We start from the raw sequence: 23,539 nt of genomic DNA on the forward strand, positions 1-23,539 counted from the left end.
AACTTTCAAATGCAAGTCAGGTTCAGGCTTCAATCTCATACACATGCAGACCTCTGGCTGGAATGGGTCGCTGGAAGTACAATTAGTGTAAAACTCGCATGGAAAACTCAGGCACAAATGCCCTAGGCTGGTTTCCTGGACATGGATTTAGCCCAGTCTTAAATTAAAGTGCAAGGTCAATGGTGATTCACCACTGAAAATCATTTGTGGTGTAGTCATCTTCTGGCTCAGCCTTGTGTCTAACCATGCAGGCACATAAGGCTACGCTACCACAGCAGAAAAAAGTGGCTCAGATTCGATCTTTTTCCTTCGTATGTGACCAGGATTTGGCTTTTTGTGTGGCTGAACATGATCTTCTAGTTCATTTCCACCTTGAGAGACAGCTGGAACTCTCAAAACAACAGCGATTAGCAATTCAGCTGTCTTTTTGGTTATTTTATGCCACTCATAAACATATAATCTGGCTAATAAGATACCTCTGCTTGCTGGTTAGCTTAACGTAATAGTTAATACGAAATGACAGACTGTTCTCTGAGCTCAAACCTGCGAACATGTCTACACGGACACGCGCCTGTTGAGTCATGCAAAGGTTACGCCAGATGTGAGTATGAATGGATGCATCAGCTATCTTGCCCACCATAGCTTAATGCTAGTTGTGCTGACATGAAATAATGCAGTGCACTTTTCCGTGCTCCACAATCACACGAACGTCTACAACTACACATAATCTGGGTCGTGAAAATATGACCAAATCACTAATTCTGAGGACGGCAGCATAAACGCTAATAAAGCTAGTGTTAGCTTCTTAGTGAACATAAAGTAATAATTGTAAAAGCAGTAGTCGATACAACAACAAACCGTTCTTGTTTACATTCTAGTATACTGCTTGGTGATTATATCTGTACCTGGACAGGTAAAGAATGTGGGTACCATTAGGTTCTGTTGGCACCAGTCTCGAAGAGGCACCAAAATCTACACAATTGGAACAGTTCCTGTTGTCTAATGCTGAACAGTCTGGCACTTTGTGCGGCTGAAAAACTAAACTAAATGCCATCAGAAACCAAACATCACAGGAAATGCTGGTAATAAGGTGCACTGTGGTTTTATATTGGACCGATATCAACAAGTTAACGATGAGACATGAATAACTTGGAACATCCACCAAAAGCACCATTTTCAAAAGTAGCTAGTAGGAGAAAGGAATTCTCACTTAGATGAGAACTGGAGTTGGAGATGGAGCACCACACAGAATAACGTCCACTATATCTCCAGAAGGAGCTCAGGACCACCAATTCAAAGGCCTGCCCTGAAGCTGGATTCAAAGTCTAGGGGTCAAACTTCCTTGTCTACATGAAATTAGGAGATATGCCTGGACTCGCTAAAAGCAATACGTGATCAACTGCCGCAGGCACTGCAGAACTGTGGTGCAAAGAGGTTCTGGTATAATGTCGTGTTTCCACTTTTATGGTGTATTGGAGTTTGGAGACACATTAAACCCCAAATGCATTTCGGGATATTGACCAATGTTCTGATGCAAGGGGTGCATTCATGCTGAAAACATTACCCTGTTCCAGAATAATGAAACAAGTCTTATTTGCTTCACAGCAGCTGCCTGTACATGATGAATCAGAGATACAGTCACACTGGCTTTGCAGAAAACACATTACAGGGAATTCTACCACATTATGATATCATATGTGGAAGGTGGTAAGACAGCAGAGACAGACAGTTTTGATACAGAGTTGGAGAGTGACTGCTAGTCTCCATCATCATTGGGAAGTTTACTTTTAAAATGTGTGCCACATATTAATGATGGTATTACATAAGCCAATTATTTTTATTAATCCAGCACTAGTTGCCTTACCTCAATTACCTTCCATCTGCTTACTGTGATACGGCCATACTTTATGGTCCATTATGGCTCGTCTACATTATGCTTAAATTATTAACAGCATTATGAAACTTAGTTGATTATCAACAGTGTTAGGATCAGAACAGAGGTTAGTATTACAAACAGGGTTAAGGCCACCTCATACCAGACACTAGTAGTGGGCAGTATGGACAAAAAATTATATCACAGGAAAATTTTAATTTCTGGCTGTTTTGATATATATCATGGTATAAACCTGGGAAGAGAGGAAACTGAAGCGCAGAAAATACTCATGATCTCCTACAGTGGGAGGTGACTGAGGGAGCCTCCCACTGTAGGAGGATGGATTAGCCACCTAGCCACTAATGTTAGCGTGGGCGCTGAAAGTTTATTCTGGTAAATTTATATGAGTCAAGGGTAGAAACGAATTTGGTCTTTAGGGTAAGGGGTTGGGATGTGGTAAAGTTTGGTTTAGAGTACATATTTCACACTCCAGCTCTTATGGGCTACAAGGCTTTCGTAAACTGATTTCAGAGCATTAGATGAGGGCAAACGATAATCCTTCGCAGAGCTGTGGCCCAGAAGGAACCCAGTTTGACACACCTGGTTTAGACAAACCTGTTAAAGACAGCATTAATTTACATTCTACAAAACATCTGAAGTGGACCAACAAAATAGTGTTACCCTTAGTTTTCTATTTTAACACTAATCCCATTACATGTATTCCATAACCAAGTACTTCCTAATGCTGCTCCTGGAATACCGCCGCCTCAACTCAGGAATGTTCTGACTGATTGGCAAACTAATAAGTTGTTGTTAGAGCAGTGTACATTTGTCTTACACAATTTGATACAGATCTTCTCTAACACAATAGTTCTCCACTCCAGACCCACTGCTGCACAAATTCCTGTATTCCCTGTTGGTCAGCTGTATGTTGGACCAGGTGTGTTAGGCCAGGAAATGCAAGAAACTGTGCAGGGAAGTGGCTCCCCTTCACTGGAGTTGATACACCAGGATTGGGAACCACTGACAATCCCAATGCTAATCTTCACATTTTCACAGACAGAGAACAGCTTTGGCTAAAAAGTCTTGCCTTACCCTGACAGTGTAGGAGACCCCGGTGGTGCTGACCACGTTGTCTGAGTGCAGCCATCCTCGGGTGGGCTTGTTGACGAAGGAGCCATGGCGCGTCCACTCGTCTCCGCCTAGCTGGCCTCCTTCCACCCGGGCCCTGCGCGATGCCCCGCCCAGCCGGTTCATATCCTGTGGGGGGCGAGGAGGGGGAGAAGGAGCAGTTAGAGAAGGGAGAGGAGGACCAGGAGCAGAAGAGGTGGCAAGTGCATCCTGCATCTCGCGGTCCCCGGTGACCTGCTCGGACCGGCTTGCGGCCTTCAGACCGGGCAGCAGAGTGGCCGACATTCCCAGCCGCAGGGACCCCATCCTGGGGAAGAAAGAGCACAGCGTGGTGGGGCTGTTCTCCACCGCCCGCGGGGAAGAAACGGGCGGGAGGATGGGGGCGAGGGAAGAGGAGGAGAGAGAAGAAGGGATGCCCGGAGGAGTGAGGGGGGTGAGAGGAGCAGAGGAAGGGAGAGACGGATTGGAGGCCGTCTCGTCCGTCGAGCTAAAAGAGTCGCTCCTGAATGGAGCGTATTTCGTTTTGGGGACGAGCTCCATTTTGATGTGTCCATCAAGCTGAAATGAATATGCTTTATATACTCTTATGGTCTCTCCAAGTGTCTCTTTCAAAAAAGTCACAAACCGGTCTTCTCTTTTCTGTTCCAGTCCTCTGGCTCTCTCCGTCTACTGATCCCTTCATCGCTGGACCGGAGAGATGACAGTGCAGTGACAGCTCGGTTCATGAACATCAGAGGAAAGTAAAAAAGTTGAGAGACAGCGGAGAGAGAGAGAGAGAGAGAGGAAGAGAGAGCGAGAGTGAGAGAGAGTGTAAAGGAAAACGGAACAGACAGAGTCTCTTGTCAAATTCAAGACACTGACATTAGCGTGTTGTCACACAGTGTACGTTAATGGCTGTGTGAGGTTACTTGCATCAGATCTTAGCCTGCATAGAGATAACTGTGGTTTACACCTTATGATAAGATCATCACAGAGCACCATATGCTCTACTCAAAGTCTCAGAATGATTGTCGTCTAAGTACCTGTTTGTCGGTATGTATTATTTGCCTTAAAACGTTCGTGTCACCAAGAGACAAGCTCAATGAAATCTTTGATATTTAGAGCTTGTGTGTGTGTTTCCGTTTGCGTGTGCTGGGCTCCACTCTAGTAGTTCTTGTCCGACAGCGTCCCATAAAAAGCCTATTAGCTGCAGCTGAGACTAAGAGAAGAGGCTTCCAGCGGACAGACAGATCAATATAGAAAGGAGAGGGAAAGAGAGAGAGAAAATGGATGGAGAGCACTGAACCAGTGAACGCTGATCACTTAACGAAAAACAGAGCTGCTCTACTCAGGGAGGATTCGATGAAACACCAACCTCCACGCGACGAGAACATGTTTCAGAAGGACCTGATCACAAAACTACACAGACAACTAAATACGGTCAAGAGATTAATGGACTAAACTTAGTCGTGGTTAAAAGTACTATATACATATCATATTGTCTTGATGCAACCTTAAGAGCCTGAATAAGTCCAAGCAGTCCTAGTCATGAACAGATACAGTCGGAAAGGAAAAATAGGCCCAGATCAAGACCGCAGAAAGCACCAAGTCTGATCTGGATCAAACTCACTCAGCTGACTTTTTCCCTTTTCTTGCACTGTAACCATGCCTTCTCCCTTTCTCTTTCACTCCCTTTCTTTCTTCCTCCAAATGATTCTGGGTCCCCTGTCCTCCAGCTGTATCCTCTCCCTCTCTTTCTCCTCCTCCTCCTCCCTCCTCTTCCAAATCACCTCCGGCTGAGCTTCCCTCCCTCCTTCGGCGCTCTGTCCCTTGCCTCGATCGCCCTCTCTATCCCGCCTCTCCTGGAATCCCTCCCTAAGCCTCCAGACAGTGTACTGGGCCCTGTTCCTTCTCTCCTCCTCCTCCCGCTCCCGCTCCCTCTCCCTCTCCTGTTCTCTCTCGATCACGCTCGCTCTCTTCTTCCAGATGATCTCTCTCTCCCCCGCTCCCCCTCCCACGTCTTCTCTCCCGTTCTCCAGGCTGCCTCTTTGTCCGTTCTTCCTCTTAGTTCACTTTCCTGATCGCTCCTTGGCGTTCTTTCAGAAAAGGAACTAAGAATCCACAGCTGGGCAATAACCAAATACTAACTGTCCAACTGTAACAAACCTTAAGTTACATTGGTAGCTTGTTAACGTAAGTACACATGCATATAGAAATGTGGTAGATTTAGAAAAAAGGTGAACTGAGCCCTGAAACGGTTCTGTTAATGGTCTAGAAATAAGGTGAAAATGTGCCTATAGAAAAGATATAACTTTGAGCACCATTAGAGGAACTTCTTGCCTAGTTGGTTTTAAGTCAAATAAGAGAGGCCCAGAGATAGTCTTGCACAATGAGAACTAGGCCAAATAGTGTCATGCGCTGTAATAACGTTCTAGAGTGATAAACGGACCAACTCTATAACGACTGTGTTCCCACGGGAATGACAAACACCAGCTTGTCAGCCTAACGATAATGAGACCTGATTGGCTCCGTCTGAAGTTCCGCCCTCGGAGATCTCAAACGAGAGGGGCTCATTAGAGGCTGACTGGAAAATCAATCACTACCTCATTACTCTAAATGACACCTTGGACTCGAGGAACAGTCCCATCAGACGAAGCAGGTCTTAATAAATCAGTTTCCTGAGAGAAAAGCTACCCCTAAAAGCAGCTTGACTTAGCAAGTCCTTATGTCCACTACTTGAGCACTGACAAAGCTTTATCCAGAGAAGAAACAGTCTTTAACTGCGAACGGTTCTGAACAGTCTAGAACGGCACTCCAAGAGAACAGTCTTAGCAGTACAATCAAATCCAACCACATACATTACCATAATCTCCAAAGCACTTTCAGTGACTGTAACACTATCCACACTTCGGAACTCTGTTGGCAGGAGAACAGCCTCACTCGTTCGACCCTCGTCCTCAGAGGCTTCCGCTGCATATTTGTTTTTTCCGTCAGCACAGAGAAGTGTTGAGCAGCTGCTTTAATCATCAGATAAATCAACGAGATGTTAATCAGACTGCTCTAACACAGCACCGATGGCTATACTCGGAAAACTCAGAGCAAAGCCAATTAGCAAAGTCATAACAGGCGTGACAGGCAGTCAGAGCAGAGACCCATCACGTCCACTGCTGTAAAGACACAAGATGTACATCCTTTTACACTAGGGTAGATCTCAAAAGCTGCTATGAAGTGTAATAAAGTTTAACAGCTCCATAATAAGTAGTGTCTTTTCAGTGCAGCTCCGAAGAGGTCCGGTCAGTGCAATAGATAAGGGGACTCAATAAAATGCACCAGTGATTATAAGGACATGGCACAGAATATGAACAAGTGAAGTAGTTCTGGAGCGTGAGCTGTACCTGCATGCCGTCCACTTAAGAAATGACAAGTGCAATCAAACGGCATTCAAACATCAGCGACAAACAGTTCTCAGAGTTGCGACTGATGCATCATGGCACACATAGAGCACAGTGTTCGGGAAATAACAGTGCAAAAGGGGTAGAAAACCCAATGAGAACATTACAAAAAAAACATTTAGTAACAGTACGGCGAACCAAGCCTTGAGCGGAGTCAAACCGTGACAGCTCAGATGTAGCACCTGTTCATCGAGAATATGGCAGAATCCCTGTTTGGATAGGACGGTTCGTTCCAGGATGGCGTGTGAGTTAATAAGCTCACTGTGGCTGCCGTTTGACTATGAACATGAAGTTCCAGTATACATGCTGTCAAACCAAAAGGCAAGTAAGAGGTAACAAGTATCCGTATAAAGTGTTACTCAAAGAACGCAAGTGAAAAAGTTCCAGAATTACGGACGGAAAAAAACTGTTGGATGGGATCACTGGCAAACAAGCAGTTTACAGGCCCGTTTCAGGCCTGTGGACGTGCAGTTAATAAGCAGCCAGGTTTGTTAGTCTTCACAAACCTCTGCTAGAATGTTTGCTGTGACATGAAAAATAGCACGGTATGGCTGGCACTCCACAGAGGAGGCAAACCCTGAGTTTAACTACACAATCTTCCTCGCATACATGCACACATCACAGAATCTGTATGCGACTATCTCAGACAAAAAGACATTTTAGACATTTCTGTGTGGACGATACACGATCCGGTGGGACAGATGACGTGAAAGTAAGTCCTGACGGTGAACAAGTTGTGCTGACTTGGTCAGTTTAGTCCTTAATTGCCACAGATGTGAACTGGTTACCTGTACAAAACATATAAAGATCATGGACAGAAAAAAAGAGAAAGAAAAAGAGCACCTTGAAACCCGGCTTGGCTTGAAGGCTCTTACCTAAGTTGTGCGAAGGGAGAGCGACCTCGAAAGTTCAGTTCATGGCAAGTTACGAAACGTAGAAAAAAAGTAGAACTTCGTGGTAGCCAGGTTGTTGCCATGGCGATAGACTGCGGAGCAGAATCCTGCCAGACGGAATCTTGAAGGAACCCAAACAAAAGGCAACGAGTTCCACCGACACAAAACCTGTCGGCTCTACTCTTGGCCAATCAGAATGGGCTGAGAGACTTTGACTTGTTAATGGAACGAAGGCTCAGTGAGAGTCTTGCTCAGGATCAATAGTCTGCTGAACATGCCGCCACGAGACAGCAAAGTTCTGCTGTCGCCTCCGCTGCCATAAAGCTAATCAATGTTGACATCTTGACGCGGACAGCGTCAGACAGCGTTACTGTACAGAAGGAAAGAGACGAAGATTCACTCCTATACAAAGCACTGTTATCGCACCAGGCCAATGAGGAAATCAAATATTGCTCAAGACCCTGCAGATACACATGCACGCTTCCGGATAAAAACAAATCATTTGAAAAAAGGACTTCTGCCAAGAGCACCCAGCCTAATCGCAACGCCAAAGAAAGTCTCTTTGAACAAATTTCATTAATTAACACACAAAGTTTTGCATATGAGGAACCTGATTGTTTTCTGCATATACAACTATAAAAACTCAGTGTGATTCCTGGTCAGAAACTAACAGAAAAAAAAAAAAGAAATGTGGCAAAGAACATCTGACATCTGTGTTTTCTCTCTCACTTTAGTTCTAATCACTGCTGATGGTTGAGAAAAAAAGTAAAGGCAAAATGTCAATCCATCAGTCTGTCAATCAAAACAAAGACATAAATATAAAAAGACTGCATGATTATCTTCAGCAACGTGGTAAAAAGATCATCTGTTCATATTAGTATTAAATTTGAACGGTGCCGTTAAGGTCCTCGTCTCGCTCCATCTCTCTCTCTCTCTCTCCCGCTCTCTCTCTCTTCCTCGATCTCTCGCTCAGTCCCCTCCCTTGGAGAGGAAAAACGTGGTCTCGCTTTTATCCATTGACTGGATAAAATTACAAAGTCATGGTCGGGCTCTGCTTCCTCTCTCGTTCACGTGCGGATCCCTGCTCTTCCCTCTCTGTCCTCTGGAACACTGGGACGAATGGCCCGGGCGATCTGCCTTTGTTCTCCTCTCCTGCCCCCGCGCTCTCTCTCATCCTCCTCTTCTCTCCACCTCCGTCTGCATTTGAGGAGCGAGCGGTGCAGCCAACTGTCCTCTGTACTCTACGCCTCCCTGTCTAGCGCCGTGTCTCTCTCTCTCTCTCTCTCTCTACCCCTCTCCCTGTGCACATTCACACGCTGATGCCGCTGCCGATTCCTGTTTCCACCTCCCTGCCTCTCTCTCCTCCCCCCTTTTCCCTCTCTCGCTGTCTCCTTACAGCGGCTGTCATTTATGCATTTATAATAAGGCTGCACAACACAGGCAAACTGCTCCTACATATTGCGATTTTATTTTGAAACAATGACTGCGATATACCTTGCAATATATTAAAATACACTGGCGAACCCCTGATTTAACTTGAAGACGCACTTTATTAAGTAGGACAGCATTATATGCCTCACACTCATCGATTTGACAGCATTCACGTTTTTCTGTTTTCATTTAACAACGTACAACAGCTGGCAAATTCTTCATACAACCATTTGGAATCTTCGTGGTGTCAACCAATCATGACTGCTAGCGTGGCCACTGATCTATAGGCTAATAAATACCACCAAGCTAGCATTAGCTTAAGCTAGCATCAGTGCCCATTATTTAGCTCCGTCGTTGAAGAAAATCGTAAACGATAAAGCAAACTACTGAGCGCAAAATGAATATCAGGTACAAATTTACTCTTTCAAAAGAGCCAAGCTGAGGTGTCTAGATAGCGAGCTACCTTGCTTTAACTTCAGCTTTAAGCTTGTTGTCCTCCTATCTGACAAATTGCTTCCGTCGTTCACTGCATTGTGATTAGATTTGCAGTTACTACAGATACTTTCTAGCAGTCATGTTAGCTCGTCCTTTCTTCTGCGCATACTAGCTATAAAAAATATAAAAAGTTAAAAACAGCCTGCCCCAAAAAAATCATCCCCAACGCAGTTATACTTCTTCAAAAAGTTCCTCCCACCCTCAAAACATGTCAACAGAAGGGGGTTAACCAGAAAATCTCACTCGAGAGACTTTTCCGCCACTGCAGTAGGTGATACATCATGGTTTCGAGTCTTCTTTTTCTTACAGAAGCAGTTCTCAAACTGGTCTTCAGGGACCCCACGATGGTCCACATATTTCTCCACTCCAAGTTAGATTGGAGCTGCTTTGAGAACTACTGTCTTAGAGGGCTCATCTGCATAATGTTATCTTCTGCGATAAAACTATCGCAAATGTAGTGATAAGAAAAGGATGGAGTAGCTATAATTTACAGCCCACCCAGCCTCCTCTCTCTTTCCCTCTCTCATGTCTCTAATGCACATGCTCTTGATGGGGGGGGTGGGAGAAAGTGGAGTAGATGGATGTCGCTGTTGAAGCCTTGATGGAACGAATTGACGGATGCAAAGGAAGCATGTGAAACTTCCTCCCTTGGTAACCTTAGAGCTGGAAGGACAAAGGAAGGTAGAGGATGAGTTCATTCCTCTTTCCTTCCTCTCATTTTTGCATTTCCTGCTCTCTGGTTTTTCCCTCTCCTCTAACCTCCTCTTCTGGCACCTTGACATCACATGTGCCGGCAAATTAACAATAACACGATGGTCGTTTCCTTGACCCGAGGCAAAAAGCATCATTTGGCGTGTTATGAAAGAGTTCCAAGGTTAAGTGAAGGATACGCTCTACCTCCATCTGGGAGAGTATCCACACACGTGCACGCAGTCTTGGGAAAATACTGTTAGATTAGCCAGATACCAACGTCAGTCAGTTTAAACAAGTGACCTAAATATTGGATGTGCTGACAACAAAGCTGCACCGAACTACAATTCCCAGAGTGCACCAAGTGAAAAGTCTTTTCACAGAGGACACGGGAACACGCGCATGGCGGCCAGTTTGGAGCAGAGGGACGTCATGTCAGGTTTCATTCGGCTCTCTTACCCAGTCACTGAGGCGTGCTGAAATGTCAGTCAAGAGTGCCAAGAGGGAAACAAAACAGCGAGACTAAATGCAGTTGCATCATGGTCCCTTGCTTCAGGGCATGAACCCAGCAGAGAGAGAATGAAAGGAGAGGGGGAGAGAGAGAGACTGAGAGAGAGAGACAGAGAGAGAGAGAAAATACAGGCTATGATCAGACAAAACAATCTTAGTCACCAAATTACAGACAGAATATAAACATTAACCTCACATATAGTACAGAACACACATTATGGCCTATGAGACAAACAGGAAGAAGGTGCCATAGAAGAACCACTTTCGGTTCCCTGAAGAACCATGTTTGAAAAAGGACCAGTCACGATTGGTAGACACCACAGGGATTCCCAACTGTTGTATTAAGTATTTGCATAATGCATGCTAGCTACTGTAGTCTGAATGAAAACTTGAAAACATACCTGTTAAAGGTTTGCAAAGAACCTTTAAGGTTCTATATCAATTTGAGAGCTCTCTCTAGAACCTACACTATGTGGAGGATTTATGCTTAAAAAAAATAGTTCACTATATTACAACACAATATACTGAAAAGTTTGAACAAACAAAAGAGAACCAGTAGCGCCACAATTAAAAAGTACTAGGGGTGTCAGAATATACTGACAATTCGATTCAAGTTATGATACTGGGTTCATGATTCCGTATTCTCACCATATTTTGAACAAAATTTGAATAAAGAAACACGATGACTGTAACTGACCCAGAGCTGGGGGGCAGGAAGAGTGCAACTCTGGTCCTGGAGGACCCCGTGTCCTGCACATTCTAGTGTTTTCCCTGCTCCCAACACACCTGATTCAACTCATCAGCTAATTAACAAGCGCTGAAGTGGGTGCTTTTTGGCCAGGGAAACACAAAAATGTGCAGAGCAGGGGATCCTCCAGGACAAGGGTTGGGAACCACTGGTTTGTGGAACCAAAAGAGGTTCTTCTACGGTTCTTCTACCCTTTTCGGCACCTATATTTTAAGAGTGTGGAAAAGAAAGATGACTTAGAAGAACAACAAGAAAAACAACAACATAACATACAGAAGACAAAATTATATTCAACACTGACCTCTATAACATCTCCAAAGACCCCTAAATAAGCATCTACGTTAAACACTGTAATCACAAACAACACAATCAAAGACGCTTCATGCAGATTTGTAGGCCTCTAAGCATTGAGAATTGAGCTCTGCTGCCTCTGTTCACGTTAAAAAACCATCAGTCCCAGATACCACTGGTGGCTGAGGAACTCCGAGGATGCAATTAGCCAGATTCTCACATGGAAAGACAGGAAAGTCTTGATTAGCACCAGGCAGTCGAGCGTTTGCATAGTTGCTCTGCTTTGACCACGCTGCATGGTTGGTAGCCCAAATAAAGACTGGAGTAAGAGGCCTTCTGATCCTCGGAAAAGGCAGATCCAGTCTTTGGCCTTGCAGGTTGATGTGCCGCAGACAAGAGATTTGGCTAGGACTGAGAAGAAGAAAGGAAAAGGAACTGGGGAAAAGATTCTCTGAACCTGCACCAAATTAGAAAAGCACCCCATCAAAACCACAGCCAGACAGCGTAGGCCAAGATCTAGACATCAGACTGACGAGCCAAGGGCTAATAAAGGAACAGATTCGCGTGTCAAAGGGAGAAGATAAGAAAAAGACGGACAGGGATGAGGATGCACACGGAAGCATCCACGTGGTGACGCTTTAGACGGCTTCCCTCCACCTGGTGCATGCAGGAGTGTGTGTCTGGGCATCGAGGCTGATGGTTACTGCGGTGTAATCTAATAGCACGTAGGCCGTAGTGTGCATGCGATGGCTTATGAGGCCCAACTCTAACAGGAAGTGACTCAAAGGAGCTGAGAGCCACACGTTATGATAAATTGTAGTCCACTGTGACCTACATTCTCAACTCCCCACAGAAACTTAGCATGTGCAATGTGCAGATGTATGTGTGGTGTTTCAGAGTCCAAATGTGCTGATGTGCAGAAAAAGGTATTTGCTCTCTGCCGGCACGAGGGGGGCTTGGCTGGCTCTCCTCTGGTGACCTATTTTGGTTAATTCTCAGAGACTTGCTGACGTTCTTTTGCACGCTGAAATTTGTTCGCTTAAAATTATGAAAAGTGACTGAACAGAAAAAGCACTCTAGTTTGTGATTTTGCTCTGAATCGAAAGGGTCAGAAGCATTTTTGCATTCATTTTCCCTCTTAAACCAACTGACCCGTTATTCCGTTATGTGAAGAAGCATGTATCAGCGGTCCAATTTCTCGGTCTATTTCTCATCTGGAAACGATGGAAAATAAATGAGGATTTATATTATGATTTGGTTCCCTTGGTCCGGACCAAAGCAGGAAAAGATGCTCTTGTTCGCAGATTTTATGACGTACATTAACGACAATAACTGGTATAATATCCAACCAACTTTCTGAATCATATTCTGACTTGACTGAGCTTGTGATATTCTACACTCTCAGAAATAAAGGTACGAAACTGTCACTGGGGCAGTTCCCCTCTTGTCACTGGGGTGGTACATTCAAGGGTACATCTCAGTCAGGGAACATAATTGTTCCATAATCCATTGAAATTATATTCTCTAAATTGACTCCACACACCCCGTCTCGTCTCCAGGCTTATTTTATTGTTCTGTTTTAAAACAATCGGTTATGAAAAGGTACAAATATGTACTTTTCCACTGGGAAAAACATATTTAAAGTACACAATTAGACCTTCAAAACACTGTTGTATCTTTGAGGGAATGTTTACACTGTTTCTACCTTGATGAACGAAAAATGTACCTGCACAGCACCTTTATTTCTAACAGTGTATGGCAGGAAGCCACAATATTCTACAGTAATAAGCCACAAGAGCATTATTAAGAGTTTCCCACAACACCAAGTGGAGTAAAATCACTGTCTTTGGTCTGTTTTACATCAAACTGAGCCAGGGTTTGTTAAGAAGTGGACTCTTACCAGGTGCTTCTTACTAGGCTACATCACCATGGCAATTAATGCTGCACACCAAACCTGCTCCAGAGCTGGTTCATTTCAGGATTTCTAATCATAAACAGCTCTTTGACCAATTAGAACAAGCTTCTGATCAATCAGGGACTGATGGAGGTGGAACCCTCCCGTCACTTTTTCTTTCTCTGTGACGTTTGTGTGTCAATCACATCGCCATTTCTGCTCTAATAAGCACTAACATGGTGGCAGTTGAGACAGTGTTGCTTTTTTACTGGTTTATTTTATTTATGTAAATGTCTTCTGTGTTTGGGACGTAAGCTGCTCGACTCCTTATGATTTCACGTGATTGGCTGTTCATCATAAACATTACGCTTTCATGTAACGTTTCATGTTCAAGGATTAATCATAGCTTGAGTATCTAAAGTTGTTGACTGCCTTGTTAACTGCACATAAATTTGCTCGTCACTAAATTGGCAAACGGTGACACTGGGTGAGCTAATCGAGCATGAACAGGTTCCTCCCTCATTCAGGAGCTGAACCGAAGTGCTTTCACACACAGCTTGGATGGTTGTAAACCAGTATAAGCTGCTTTTCGCAATGCAAACACCAGAGACAACATAGGCCGGTCAAGTGAGTTTATCTTGCCTGCAGAACAGAGGGTGAATAAATTACTGTTACATTTTAAGGTGTGGAAAATATCAAATTAGACATTCAAATAAATCATAGTTTAGGGGTTACGATCTTAGACTAATAGTCATTTTGTTACACAGTTTCTTTATAATTCGAAAAATAATTACTTACATATTAGTTACATAATTACTCATTTACATTGAATTCAAATTCTATATTGAGTTTTTCTGTGTTTAGACAATGTCAACAAAACATAACTGCTATTTTTTTCCTAGACTGTGCACGAAACAAGTACTTTATCAAATTCAAATCGCAATAAAACACCTTCCGTTCTGCTTAAACACGACTAAGCTGATGATTAAACATGGAATCCACACTTTTGACAGATGTTTCAACGAGGTACGAGCGACAAACTTCATATTAAAAGCACATTAAAAAGTAACCTGTTACAATTATTGCATAATCGACACGTCATTGGTTGGAGGTGGTGCTATAACACCTTTAGACAGCCGCAGTAAATAATGTTTATTCGAGCTCGAGCTGTTTCTGTCATAGTTCAGAGGCTCCTAATACTGCGTTCAAGCGGTGTTGGAAACTGGGCAATACCAGTTTTTCTACTTGTAAACTGCACTTGAACAGTCGACCAAGTCGTATTTACACATGGGAAACGGGATTCTAGGGACGACGCGCGACCTTTCAACTCTTCCGCTGTCAAAAATGATAACCTTGGTGGTGAATGGAGAAATACAGCTGATACACACTTCTATATGAGCTATGTGCTATCTTTCCGATGACCACCCGAACGCAGCCTAAGTACCGACAGCTGAGAAGCAAGATAGCAAATCAGCTAATCTGGCCACTTTAGGCTTGAGGCCAATTGATGACGGAGGCAGGCCTAGTTCAAGTATGCTTTTACGATCTCCAGCCATAACTGTGACTAAGGGTTAGCATGTACTTAGCTCAGGATGAATAAGAATGATTAGCTGGAGTTGAGTCACCTACAAAAAGCTTATACATGCCTCGATTTCACTTCACGACTAGCTGCGTTAGATAAACATGACAGACTGAGCTGGTGCACATGTAAAACAAAACGGGCGCATACCAGCATGAGGCAGCAATGTTCTCCTCGGCTGGCTGATTGCCAAGTGGTTGTATGAAGTCAGCCGTTGGGCCTCCGCTTGAGCAAACCGAGCATGAGAGAGCAGCGTAATAGTAAACCAGGTCCAGGAGTTACCTAAGACACGATCAGCCTCTATGCCTCAGGAGGTGTGCGTGTGGGTCTGTGTGTGCGTGTGGGTCTGTGTGTGTGTGTGTGTGGGTCTGTGTGCATGCGTCAAAAGCTTACCACATACTCCATTGGACAACACTCTGCTTTTGTGTACCTGTTTCCCTAGAAACACCACAAAGCGCACACAAACTTGAATTAGCATTTACATACACAATCACACATGTAGCAAACCGTCCAAACAAATGCTTCTGACCAACAGCAGCCGAACTGAGGTTGACATTTCATTAGCATGCGGCTATAAAGACACTTCATTACCGCAATAGCTTACCCAAGTTACCCTTTGGCAGTTTTACATATGGACGCTTTTCACACTAGTAAACAAAGCAGCTCTGCCCAACCTGCTGCGCCGTCTCCGCCCACTGCAGTCCAGGCTGCTATCAGTCAGACATCAAGGTACAAAGTAACAATTCAGGTTGTAACCATGCCAAGAGTGAACTTCATCTAGGGCAATTTAACCTGGGAACTGCAAAAGATATCTTGGTTGAGATGAATAGCCTCAAGACTTTATTAATAAAGACGTGAACGGTTAGGACCGGCAGCAGAGCAGGTCATTTTAGATCATGTTAAGTCCTCAAAAGAAAATAAGTGCAGTTTCAGTCAGATTTGAGTCTTCAGCTGCTGTGTAAGCAAAACTGTGCCAGTTTGTTGAGGCATTCGAGCGTAAAAGGCCTTCCTAGAGCCACTCCTCCCTCCAGCACCTGCGTGAAAAACAGCCTCACATGACAAAAGGCTTGGACTCAGGTGTTTCTAAATAGCTGAGCATCTCGTCCAGAGGCGATGGTTGCATGCATGTTAAGACTGCAATGAAAGGAGCACAAGAAAAATCCACTGTTGTATCTATTATAAATACGTCTACTGGCCTCCTATAGCGATTCCACGATAATCTTTACAACAGTGGAGGCAAACTCAAGTCCTGGAGGGTCGCAGTCCTGCACACTAAATTCACCTGACAGCAGCTAACTGCCAAGTTTAGTAGGTGAATTAAGAGAAAATCACCAAACTGGCCCTCCAGGACTGCAGTTCGCCACCCCTGGATGCCTGGTTTAAACCAAAAACATATAAAGGGGGTCAAACTGATCCAAAAAGCTTTGATCTGTGGAAAATTTGGTCAATAAAAACACTGAATTCCTTGATATTCCAGATATTCCTAAAAAATCTTGTTTGTGAGCCTCACAAATGTCATTTTCATATTTTTTGGGCACACGTTCTGAAAAAATAATATTTTTGTATCACTACCCCAAGTCTTCGTAAAGGCCGTCCAAATGATCCTTACATATTCCCTATGGAATTTTGACTCACCATAGTATTTTTTATTTGCTTTAGAATTGAATATTTGATTCTTCAACATCCCATGGATTAATCAAAAATGGTTGTGACTGTCAAAAACGTATTTTTATAAGACTTCTAATCTTTACAAAAGGGTCAAATCAATTATACAGTATTTAATCCTAGATTGATGCTTTGTAATCATGATTTTCTATCTTTATTAAAAATTTCATATCTAAAAATAGTTCATCACTTGATGGGCCTCTTCCGTCCATCTCATTACACGTGTCTACATTTCAGAATTGCACACATCAGTTGTCACAGCCAATGCTCAACTGTCAACTTGTAACTGCTAAACTACTGTTTATGTAACAGTGTAGGGAAAGTTTTGTTTACAAACACTGTATTTTTTAACGTTTTAGATACATGACAGATAGATTTTGAAACTAAGACATTAAGATATTCCATATCAGCCAGCTAGCAAACTACTAGAACCAATACTCAGTTAACTAGCAAATTCAAATTCAGTTGTTTCTACTGTATTTCTGTCAGATCTGTTAATGAGAGCCTGATTAATAGACGGAGAGAATGAATGAATGAATGAATAAATAAATAAAATTGCATTCTATGGTTAAGGACTAGAAAATCTCACTTCTGATAAGTTGGGAGGAAGTTATGGTACAGCTGGCTTATTATTACGGTTGTATCACCCAACCCTGTCAGACGACTAATAGACTCTGTCGACTCATCGTTGCGGCCCGAAGGTACGTGTGAGAGACAGACCGACGGAGAAGTGGTCGTGCTCAGACACACCATGGAATGAGAGGAATGGCCAGACAGGAGGGGGATGGGGAATTTATGCCTCGGCTTGCCTGCATTTCTGTCTCATACATGTGTACAAAGAGCAAGGAACTCATGTTCCAGCCTGTGAGCCTCATCAGAACGTTAACATCAGCTGCCCAGAATAGTGCAATTTCAACAGTCGGTTACCAACAGCAACACTTCTGGAACACTTTGTGCCCCTCAGGCAAGAGTGCATTCTTTCAGTCAGCCTAGCGCACCATCATATGCAGACCATAGATTACTCCAGAAGTAAAGGGATGCAGCTTTTCTATGAGTTTGCACACACCAGACAAAGCCGTGGCTAGATAAAATATACAGGTGGGTGCAGAGTGGTTAATATACCATGATTCGATCTAAATTTTGACCCTAGTTTTGAACAGCAACATGAAAACACATACAGCCTCCTGCTACCTTTAAGTCTGATGCAGGACTGACGTATCACAGCATGAATTTAAGCTAGAGACGCACAGTTTACAAGAGACAGATCTGTTAAGAAGCTGTCTGTGACTCTTGTTGTGCTGTAATACTAGCTAAACCACACGCCTCTTCCTCTTCTGCTTCTTTAACTTCAAGTTTAGCTGAAGTACCTGGAACTGAAAATTAATGTCATACTTTGAAACCTCAACTTGCCGCAGTGTGACTTCAGTAACTTCGCTTCAGGCTGCAGTAATACAACCCAGCTACAGTGACTGTGTTACTCTAGAGCAGCTCTAACCCAGAACCTTCAGAGAAAAGAACTGATCTACAGTCTATAAACAGGATCAGAAAAAGGTCACAAATAATATAAAAAAAAAAAAAAGTACACAAAGTTTTATTCACTTTTACTGTAAGTCTACATTAGAGTAAACTTCCCACTGTGTCTGCTGCGAGTGACTTACTGAGGAAAAATTGCAGTATTTTCTGTGCAGCTTAAGTGCGCTTGTGATTAGTTGAATTATTATAATATTACACCGTTTTCCAACGGGATCTAAAGTTCACCTCAAATACATATTGTTTTTTAATATGTGAAGCGCACAGACCTGGCTTTGTAAATCACCTGCAGTCTGAAGAATTACCACGCAAGTTGCTCCGAACCTGCACCAGAAGAAGCTTGTGAATGCAGTTGTAATTTGCAATAACATCTATTAAAACGACATGTGATGTAGTTTTCTAAAGATCATGTGGTTTTATTAAAGATTTTCATTAAAACAGCCTATATAAACAAAAAACAGAATATAAAGTAGGTCAAAGCTGCAGCGGACTGTGTGAATTGGTTTAAGGGGTGGTAAAATCGATAATTGCGATATTTCAAGTAGAAAATATTGTGCTAATTATTTTATCCAGTAACCCAGGCCTACTGCACACTACAGACAAAATACTAGTACTGTGATTAAACTGATACATACTGCAATCGCAATATACAGGTCTGCAACAACTCAAGAGTTCACATCAGCAGGCGTTTTTTTTACATTGGAACTGACAAAAAGTCCCAGTAGTGCCACACTAAAATTGCATTGAATTGATTTTTGTTCTGTAGTACGTCAGTTATCTGGTGGTGTGATACTGTACATTCTAGTGGTCAAACTTGAAATGCTAATATATGAAAACTATGTATGTGGATTACATGAATGCCTTGATTCACCAATCACCCACACAAACACTCATCTGGAATGGTGACTGGTCAGTAAGCTCACAGCACATGCAAAAAATGCTGTGATTAGTTGGAGGCCTAGTGCAGCCTTCTGCGAGATCAATAACAATCAACAATGACATACATTGTTACATTTTCAGTGCCTTGCAAAGTAATGGGACTCATCAGAGGACTAGTCCTACATGATAAGCCACAAAGTCTTTGTTATACAGCCTCATAAAATGTTTGGTCTATGCAACGTAATCGTGAAAATGATGGTGCAGTGGGTAGCGCCGTCGTCTCACAGCAAGAAGAATCTGGGTTCGATTCCCCGGCCGGGTAACCAGAGTCCTTTCTGAGTGGAGTTTGTATGTTCTCCCTGTGTCTGTGTGGGGCTGCTCCGGTTTCCAAAGACATGCTGGCAGGTAAATTAGAAATGCTAAGCTGCCTCTAGGTGTGAACGTCTATGTCTGTGTGTCTGCCCTGTGATGGACTGGCAGCCTGTCCAGGCTGTTTCCTGCTTTCCACCCAATGACCGCTGGGATAGGCTCCAGCACCCAGGAGAAGCGGATTAGATATTATGTGAAAGTGATGCCAATTTTTCAGTTACATATTGTCATCTTTTTTGCCTCCTTTAAAATAGGATCCGGTCTTATGCTCCAACATCATACTGCCACTTATTCATCAAAGTTGAGCAAGAAAAGAGTACAGATTTGACCACCTTTTTACGCCATGGAAGTGGAGATTAGCTTCAGTGCATGAAACCAAGCGCCAGCCTACCAGCACAACATTTACATATCATTTACATGACGCATGCAGATGGCTGTGCTTGTTGGTGGAGTTGCACTGCTCCTCCTAGTGACCAAACTTTGTAACGGTGTAAAAATTACAACGACCGGAAAAAACAAAACTGTTTTTTTAAGACAGTAGAATGATGTGATTGTGTGGAGCCATTAGTTTCCTAAAATAACGTACTAAATGCTGATGTATGTAATGCAGTGTATGAGATGCTTCTGCACTAGCTGTTTTGCGTTTTTATTTTTTGGGTCAGACGTATGTCTTTAAATAGAACACGGAATAGTTGCAGCATTTGTTTATAGTAATGCGCATGTAAAGTAACCTAGACTGCCATGTGCACAATTTATTAGTATTACAGTTATTTTCTGTTTTAGTTCTTACTATTGTACATGATAACAGCTTTAGTTAGTAAAGCCTTTTTTCAGGTTGTTAAACTTTACTCTCAATTTTATACACAGTCCTACCAGACTGTTCAGATAAGCCAGAGATGAAACAGATCAATAACTGATAAATAACAAATCTGTGTGCACTTATTTTGTTTGACCATACGCAACTTCGATTAATAAGGGCCAATGTATGTAATGTAAGATTACCAACGTACACAGTGCACAGATCCCATGTTGAAACTTTTAAAAATAGCCCTGTGTGGTTCCAGACTCCAGGCTCCCTGGCAGCCTGAGGTGCCCTGTGTGTCTCAGCCCTGCTTTCACTGGGAGTGGAGGGACATCCAGCATAGCCTTCATTCTTTTGTGCACTCTATAATAACAGGGTTCGCGAGAGCAGAGAGTTGGGCTAGATCTAGGCTGAGGTGGCCTGCACTACGCACCATCTGTGTGGATGGAATTCAAGACATCCAACTGCACATATTCATCACGCATTCACCCGAGAGTAGGCATCTGAGCCAGTGAAGGGGAGCTAAATGCAAATCTGCAGAATCCACAAAGGTGGGAGGTGAGCTTTCGTGCTTTGGCAACTGTTCTCTGAACAGGCCTACACTTTGTCCCACAGTTTTGGAACTGAAAGTTTCTTCTAGTTCAACAAACATTTAGCCCTAAGCTGTCATGTTTGGTGAGAGATGAAGCTGGATGTAGTTGAGAGTAGGTTTTATTAAACCAGAAACTAGAACAGACACTGAGAATGATACCAAATAACGTACAACAACACTTTTGGCCAGGAAACACAGACGGCAAACCAACTGCAGGGCAGACATCCAACAACAACCTTAGACTACATTCTTAAAAATGATGGTTCTTCAAGGGTTAGCATTCATATTTATATATATGAATACTAAACGAACCCTTTGCATGATTAACAGGTTCTTTGTATCATTAAAGTGTTCTTCACATTGATGGAGAATGTGCTGTGGATGGTTCTTTGGTTTTTTAAAAAGGGTTCTATATACCACCAAAAAGTGTTCTTCTATTATTATGATGTCAAGCCTGTAACAATAGAAGAACCCGTTTTGGTGCTATATAGAACCATGTAAAACACATTCTCCATCAATCTGAACTCTTTAACGATGGCAAAGAACCCTTTAATCATGCTTTTTTGAATGTTTATGGTTCTATATAGAACCATTTTCTTTACTAACCCTTGAAGAACAATCTTTTTTAGGGTATAGACGCCCAAGGACTGAAAAAAGGGGTAGATATAACCAGACACAATGGGCAACACCTGGAAGAAAAGACGCTGAATGGAAGACACACAGGTGGGAATCCTAATAGGGAAGGTAGGGAAAAGGGCGGGGCAAAGGAAGCAAAACAAAAACAGAAGCACATGGCGAGTAAACACACGGCTACAACAAAGGGGAAGAAACACGCACATCCACAGGAGCAATGGGGAAATTGTGACATGAGCAAAGGTGTAAACAATATCAAAACTAGGCAACTGAGCGCACCTATCAGAGTACAGTGGGCGGGGTTTATGCTATGCATGCATCAATTTTAGGGAACATGTGTCAGGCTCCAGTCCTCTTGGGCCAAAACACTGCAGACTTCAGCACACTGCCTCATTAAACACACCTGACTCATCTCTTCAGCTAACTAGCAAGGCCTTTATGAACCGAATCCAGAGAGTTAGAAGAAGGTAAATGCTAATCTCCACAGCACTTTGGCCTGGAAGGTCCCCAGTTTGACATGGTTGTGATGTTTTGGGGGATTTATTTCTGCGAACTCTAGCAACTGGACAAATTACTGCATAATATAACAGATAAGACATTAGAGTTTGATGTGAAATGCTTTGTTCTAGAAAAACCGAAATACACAGTTGTTCACAGTGGTGGTGATGTGAACCAGATATCTAAAGACTTCTGAAAGCTGCATTACACAAAGCTATTACATGACATGGTTATGAATACGCTGATACCTGAGACGTTTGTTCTATTTTTATTATCAGCATTCCGTATAAAAACTCAGAAGGCACGTGTAGGTCCACCGGTCATTTTGAATAGTAAATAACATGGCTATGTTTGCGTTGTAGACATCATGAGCCCTGGTTCCATTCACCACCACTGTAAAGAAATCTGAGACAGTACGTTTCTGTCCAAAGCACCATTTCACATCAAAGCTTGCTGACTTCGTTTGCATCTCAACAACTGAGTTATGTAGAAACAGAGCTGGGCAGCATGACAAAATTGATCCTTATCTTGATAAATAACACCACAATATGTCACAATTCCCTTTTCTGAGCACATGGTGGATACATGTTTTGTCATATTGCCCACCCCTAAGCAAGCCTATTTGAGATTACTAACAACTCGACACAGTTTGAGGCAGGTGTGCAGTCTGCATGACGCAAGTACAAGCTTCCATTACTGAACAGCAACATTTGCCTCATAGCTCCAGCGCAAAGCTAAATAAGGAAACCTCAGACAGCACGTCTTGGCTGATTGACTACATTTTGGGCAACGGGTGGCTGTAAATTTGATTTTTCATTTTCAGGCATCCACTCATAACAATGGAGGCAATTTCTATCTCCTCAGTACCTGCAGTCGGCTCCGCAGTTGAATGTTATCACAGACTCCTGCCACTCCTGTGGAAAATACTGACGCCCTTATTGAGCGCCGACAGACCACGGAACTGTAAATGATTAACGTGTTCTAACTCCTGCGCCTTTTCTGATGACAATGCAGGCATTTCCACCCGTACACGAGAAGGTACGAGAACAGCATTGTCAAGCTGTTGCACTTCAAACAGTCTGGGGTTTTAAATGTGGCTACAGGTTTCTCATTTGCCTTTGTGGTTTCTTGCTGCAATGAAGCTTCTATCAGGAAAGAAAAACCTCTATTGTTCACAGGGGGAGGTGCTGTGTGTTCTGGCCCAAACTCGACATGTCTGACTGAATTCAACTCACGATAGCGCAACCAACGTTTCTAAGCACTTCAACATGTTTAATGCGCAGAACTATATAAGCTTAGAACAAACTCAAGCAGACATGAGTACAGGAAAGGGGGAGAGAAACGTTCTCCTCGATTTCCACCATCAGCACACCTGATTTAACCTGCTGTATTGATTAGCCAAACCAATTGCTGGTTGATAACTTAATACTGGCCAAAAAAATTACCCATGATCTACAGTGGCCTGTGGAGGACCCTCTCTGGAGTTCACTAACCTTACATCCGCTGATCCAGATTAGATTTGAACCCACAATCCCAGCACCAAGATCAGATCACGCAAACCACAACACCAGTGTGCCACCTTAAATTGTCAGCTAAAGAGCCAAT

General features: G+C 43.1%; 1 protein-coding gene across 6 annotated transcripts in view; it reads right to left on the reverse strand.

The window, feature by feature from the left end:
• Positions 1–23,539, reverse strand: part of shc1 (SHC (Src homology 2 domain containing) transforming protein 1) — a 63,406-nt gene that overhangs the window by 18,713 nt on the left and 21,154 nt on the right. Inside the window, exons 2-4 of one of the 6 annotated variants that reach the window (XM_036592815.1) lie at positions 15,360–15,404; positions 10,404–10,550; positions 2,969–3,133 (exon numbers count right to left, since the gene is read on the reverse strand). The exons of 1 other annotated variant lie outside the window; for it this stretch is intronic. In XM_036592815.1, coding sequence (XP_036448708.1) covers positions 2,969–3,130 — 162 coding nt within the window. In that variant the 5' untranslated portion in view covers positions 3,131–3,133; positions 10,404–10,550; positions 15,360–15,404. 4 more of the 6 variants (XM_036592808.1, XM_036592825.1, XM_036592834.1 and 1 more) reach the window with 4 other exon arrangements.

This window comes from Colossoma macropomum, unplaced genomic scaffold (assembly GCF_904425465.1).
Source record: "Colossoma macropomum unplaced genomic scaffold, Colossoma_macropomum, whole genome shotgun sequence".
NCBI lineage: Eukaryota > Metazoa > Chordata > Actinopteri > Characiformes > Serrasalmidae > Colossoma > Colossoma macropomum.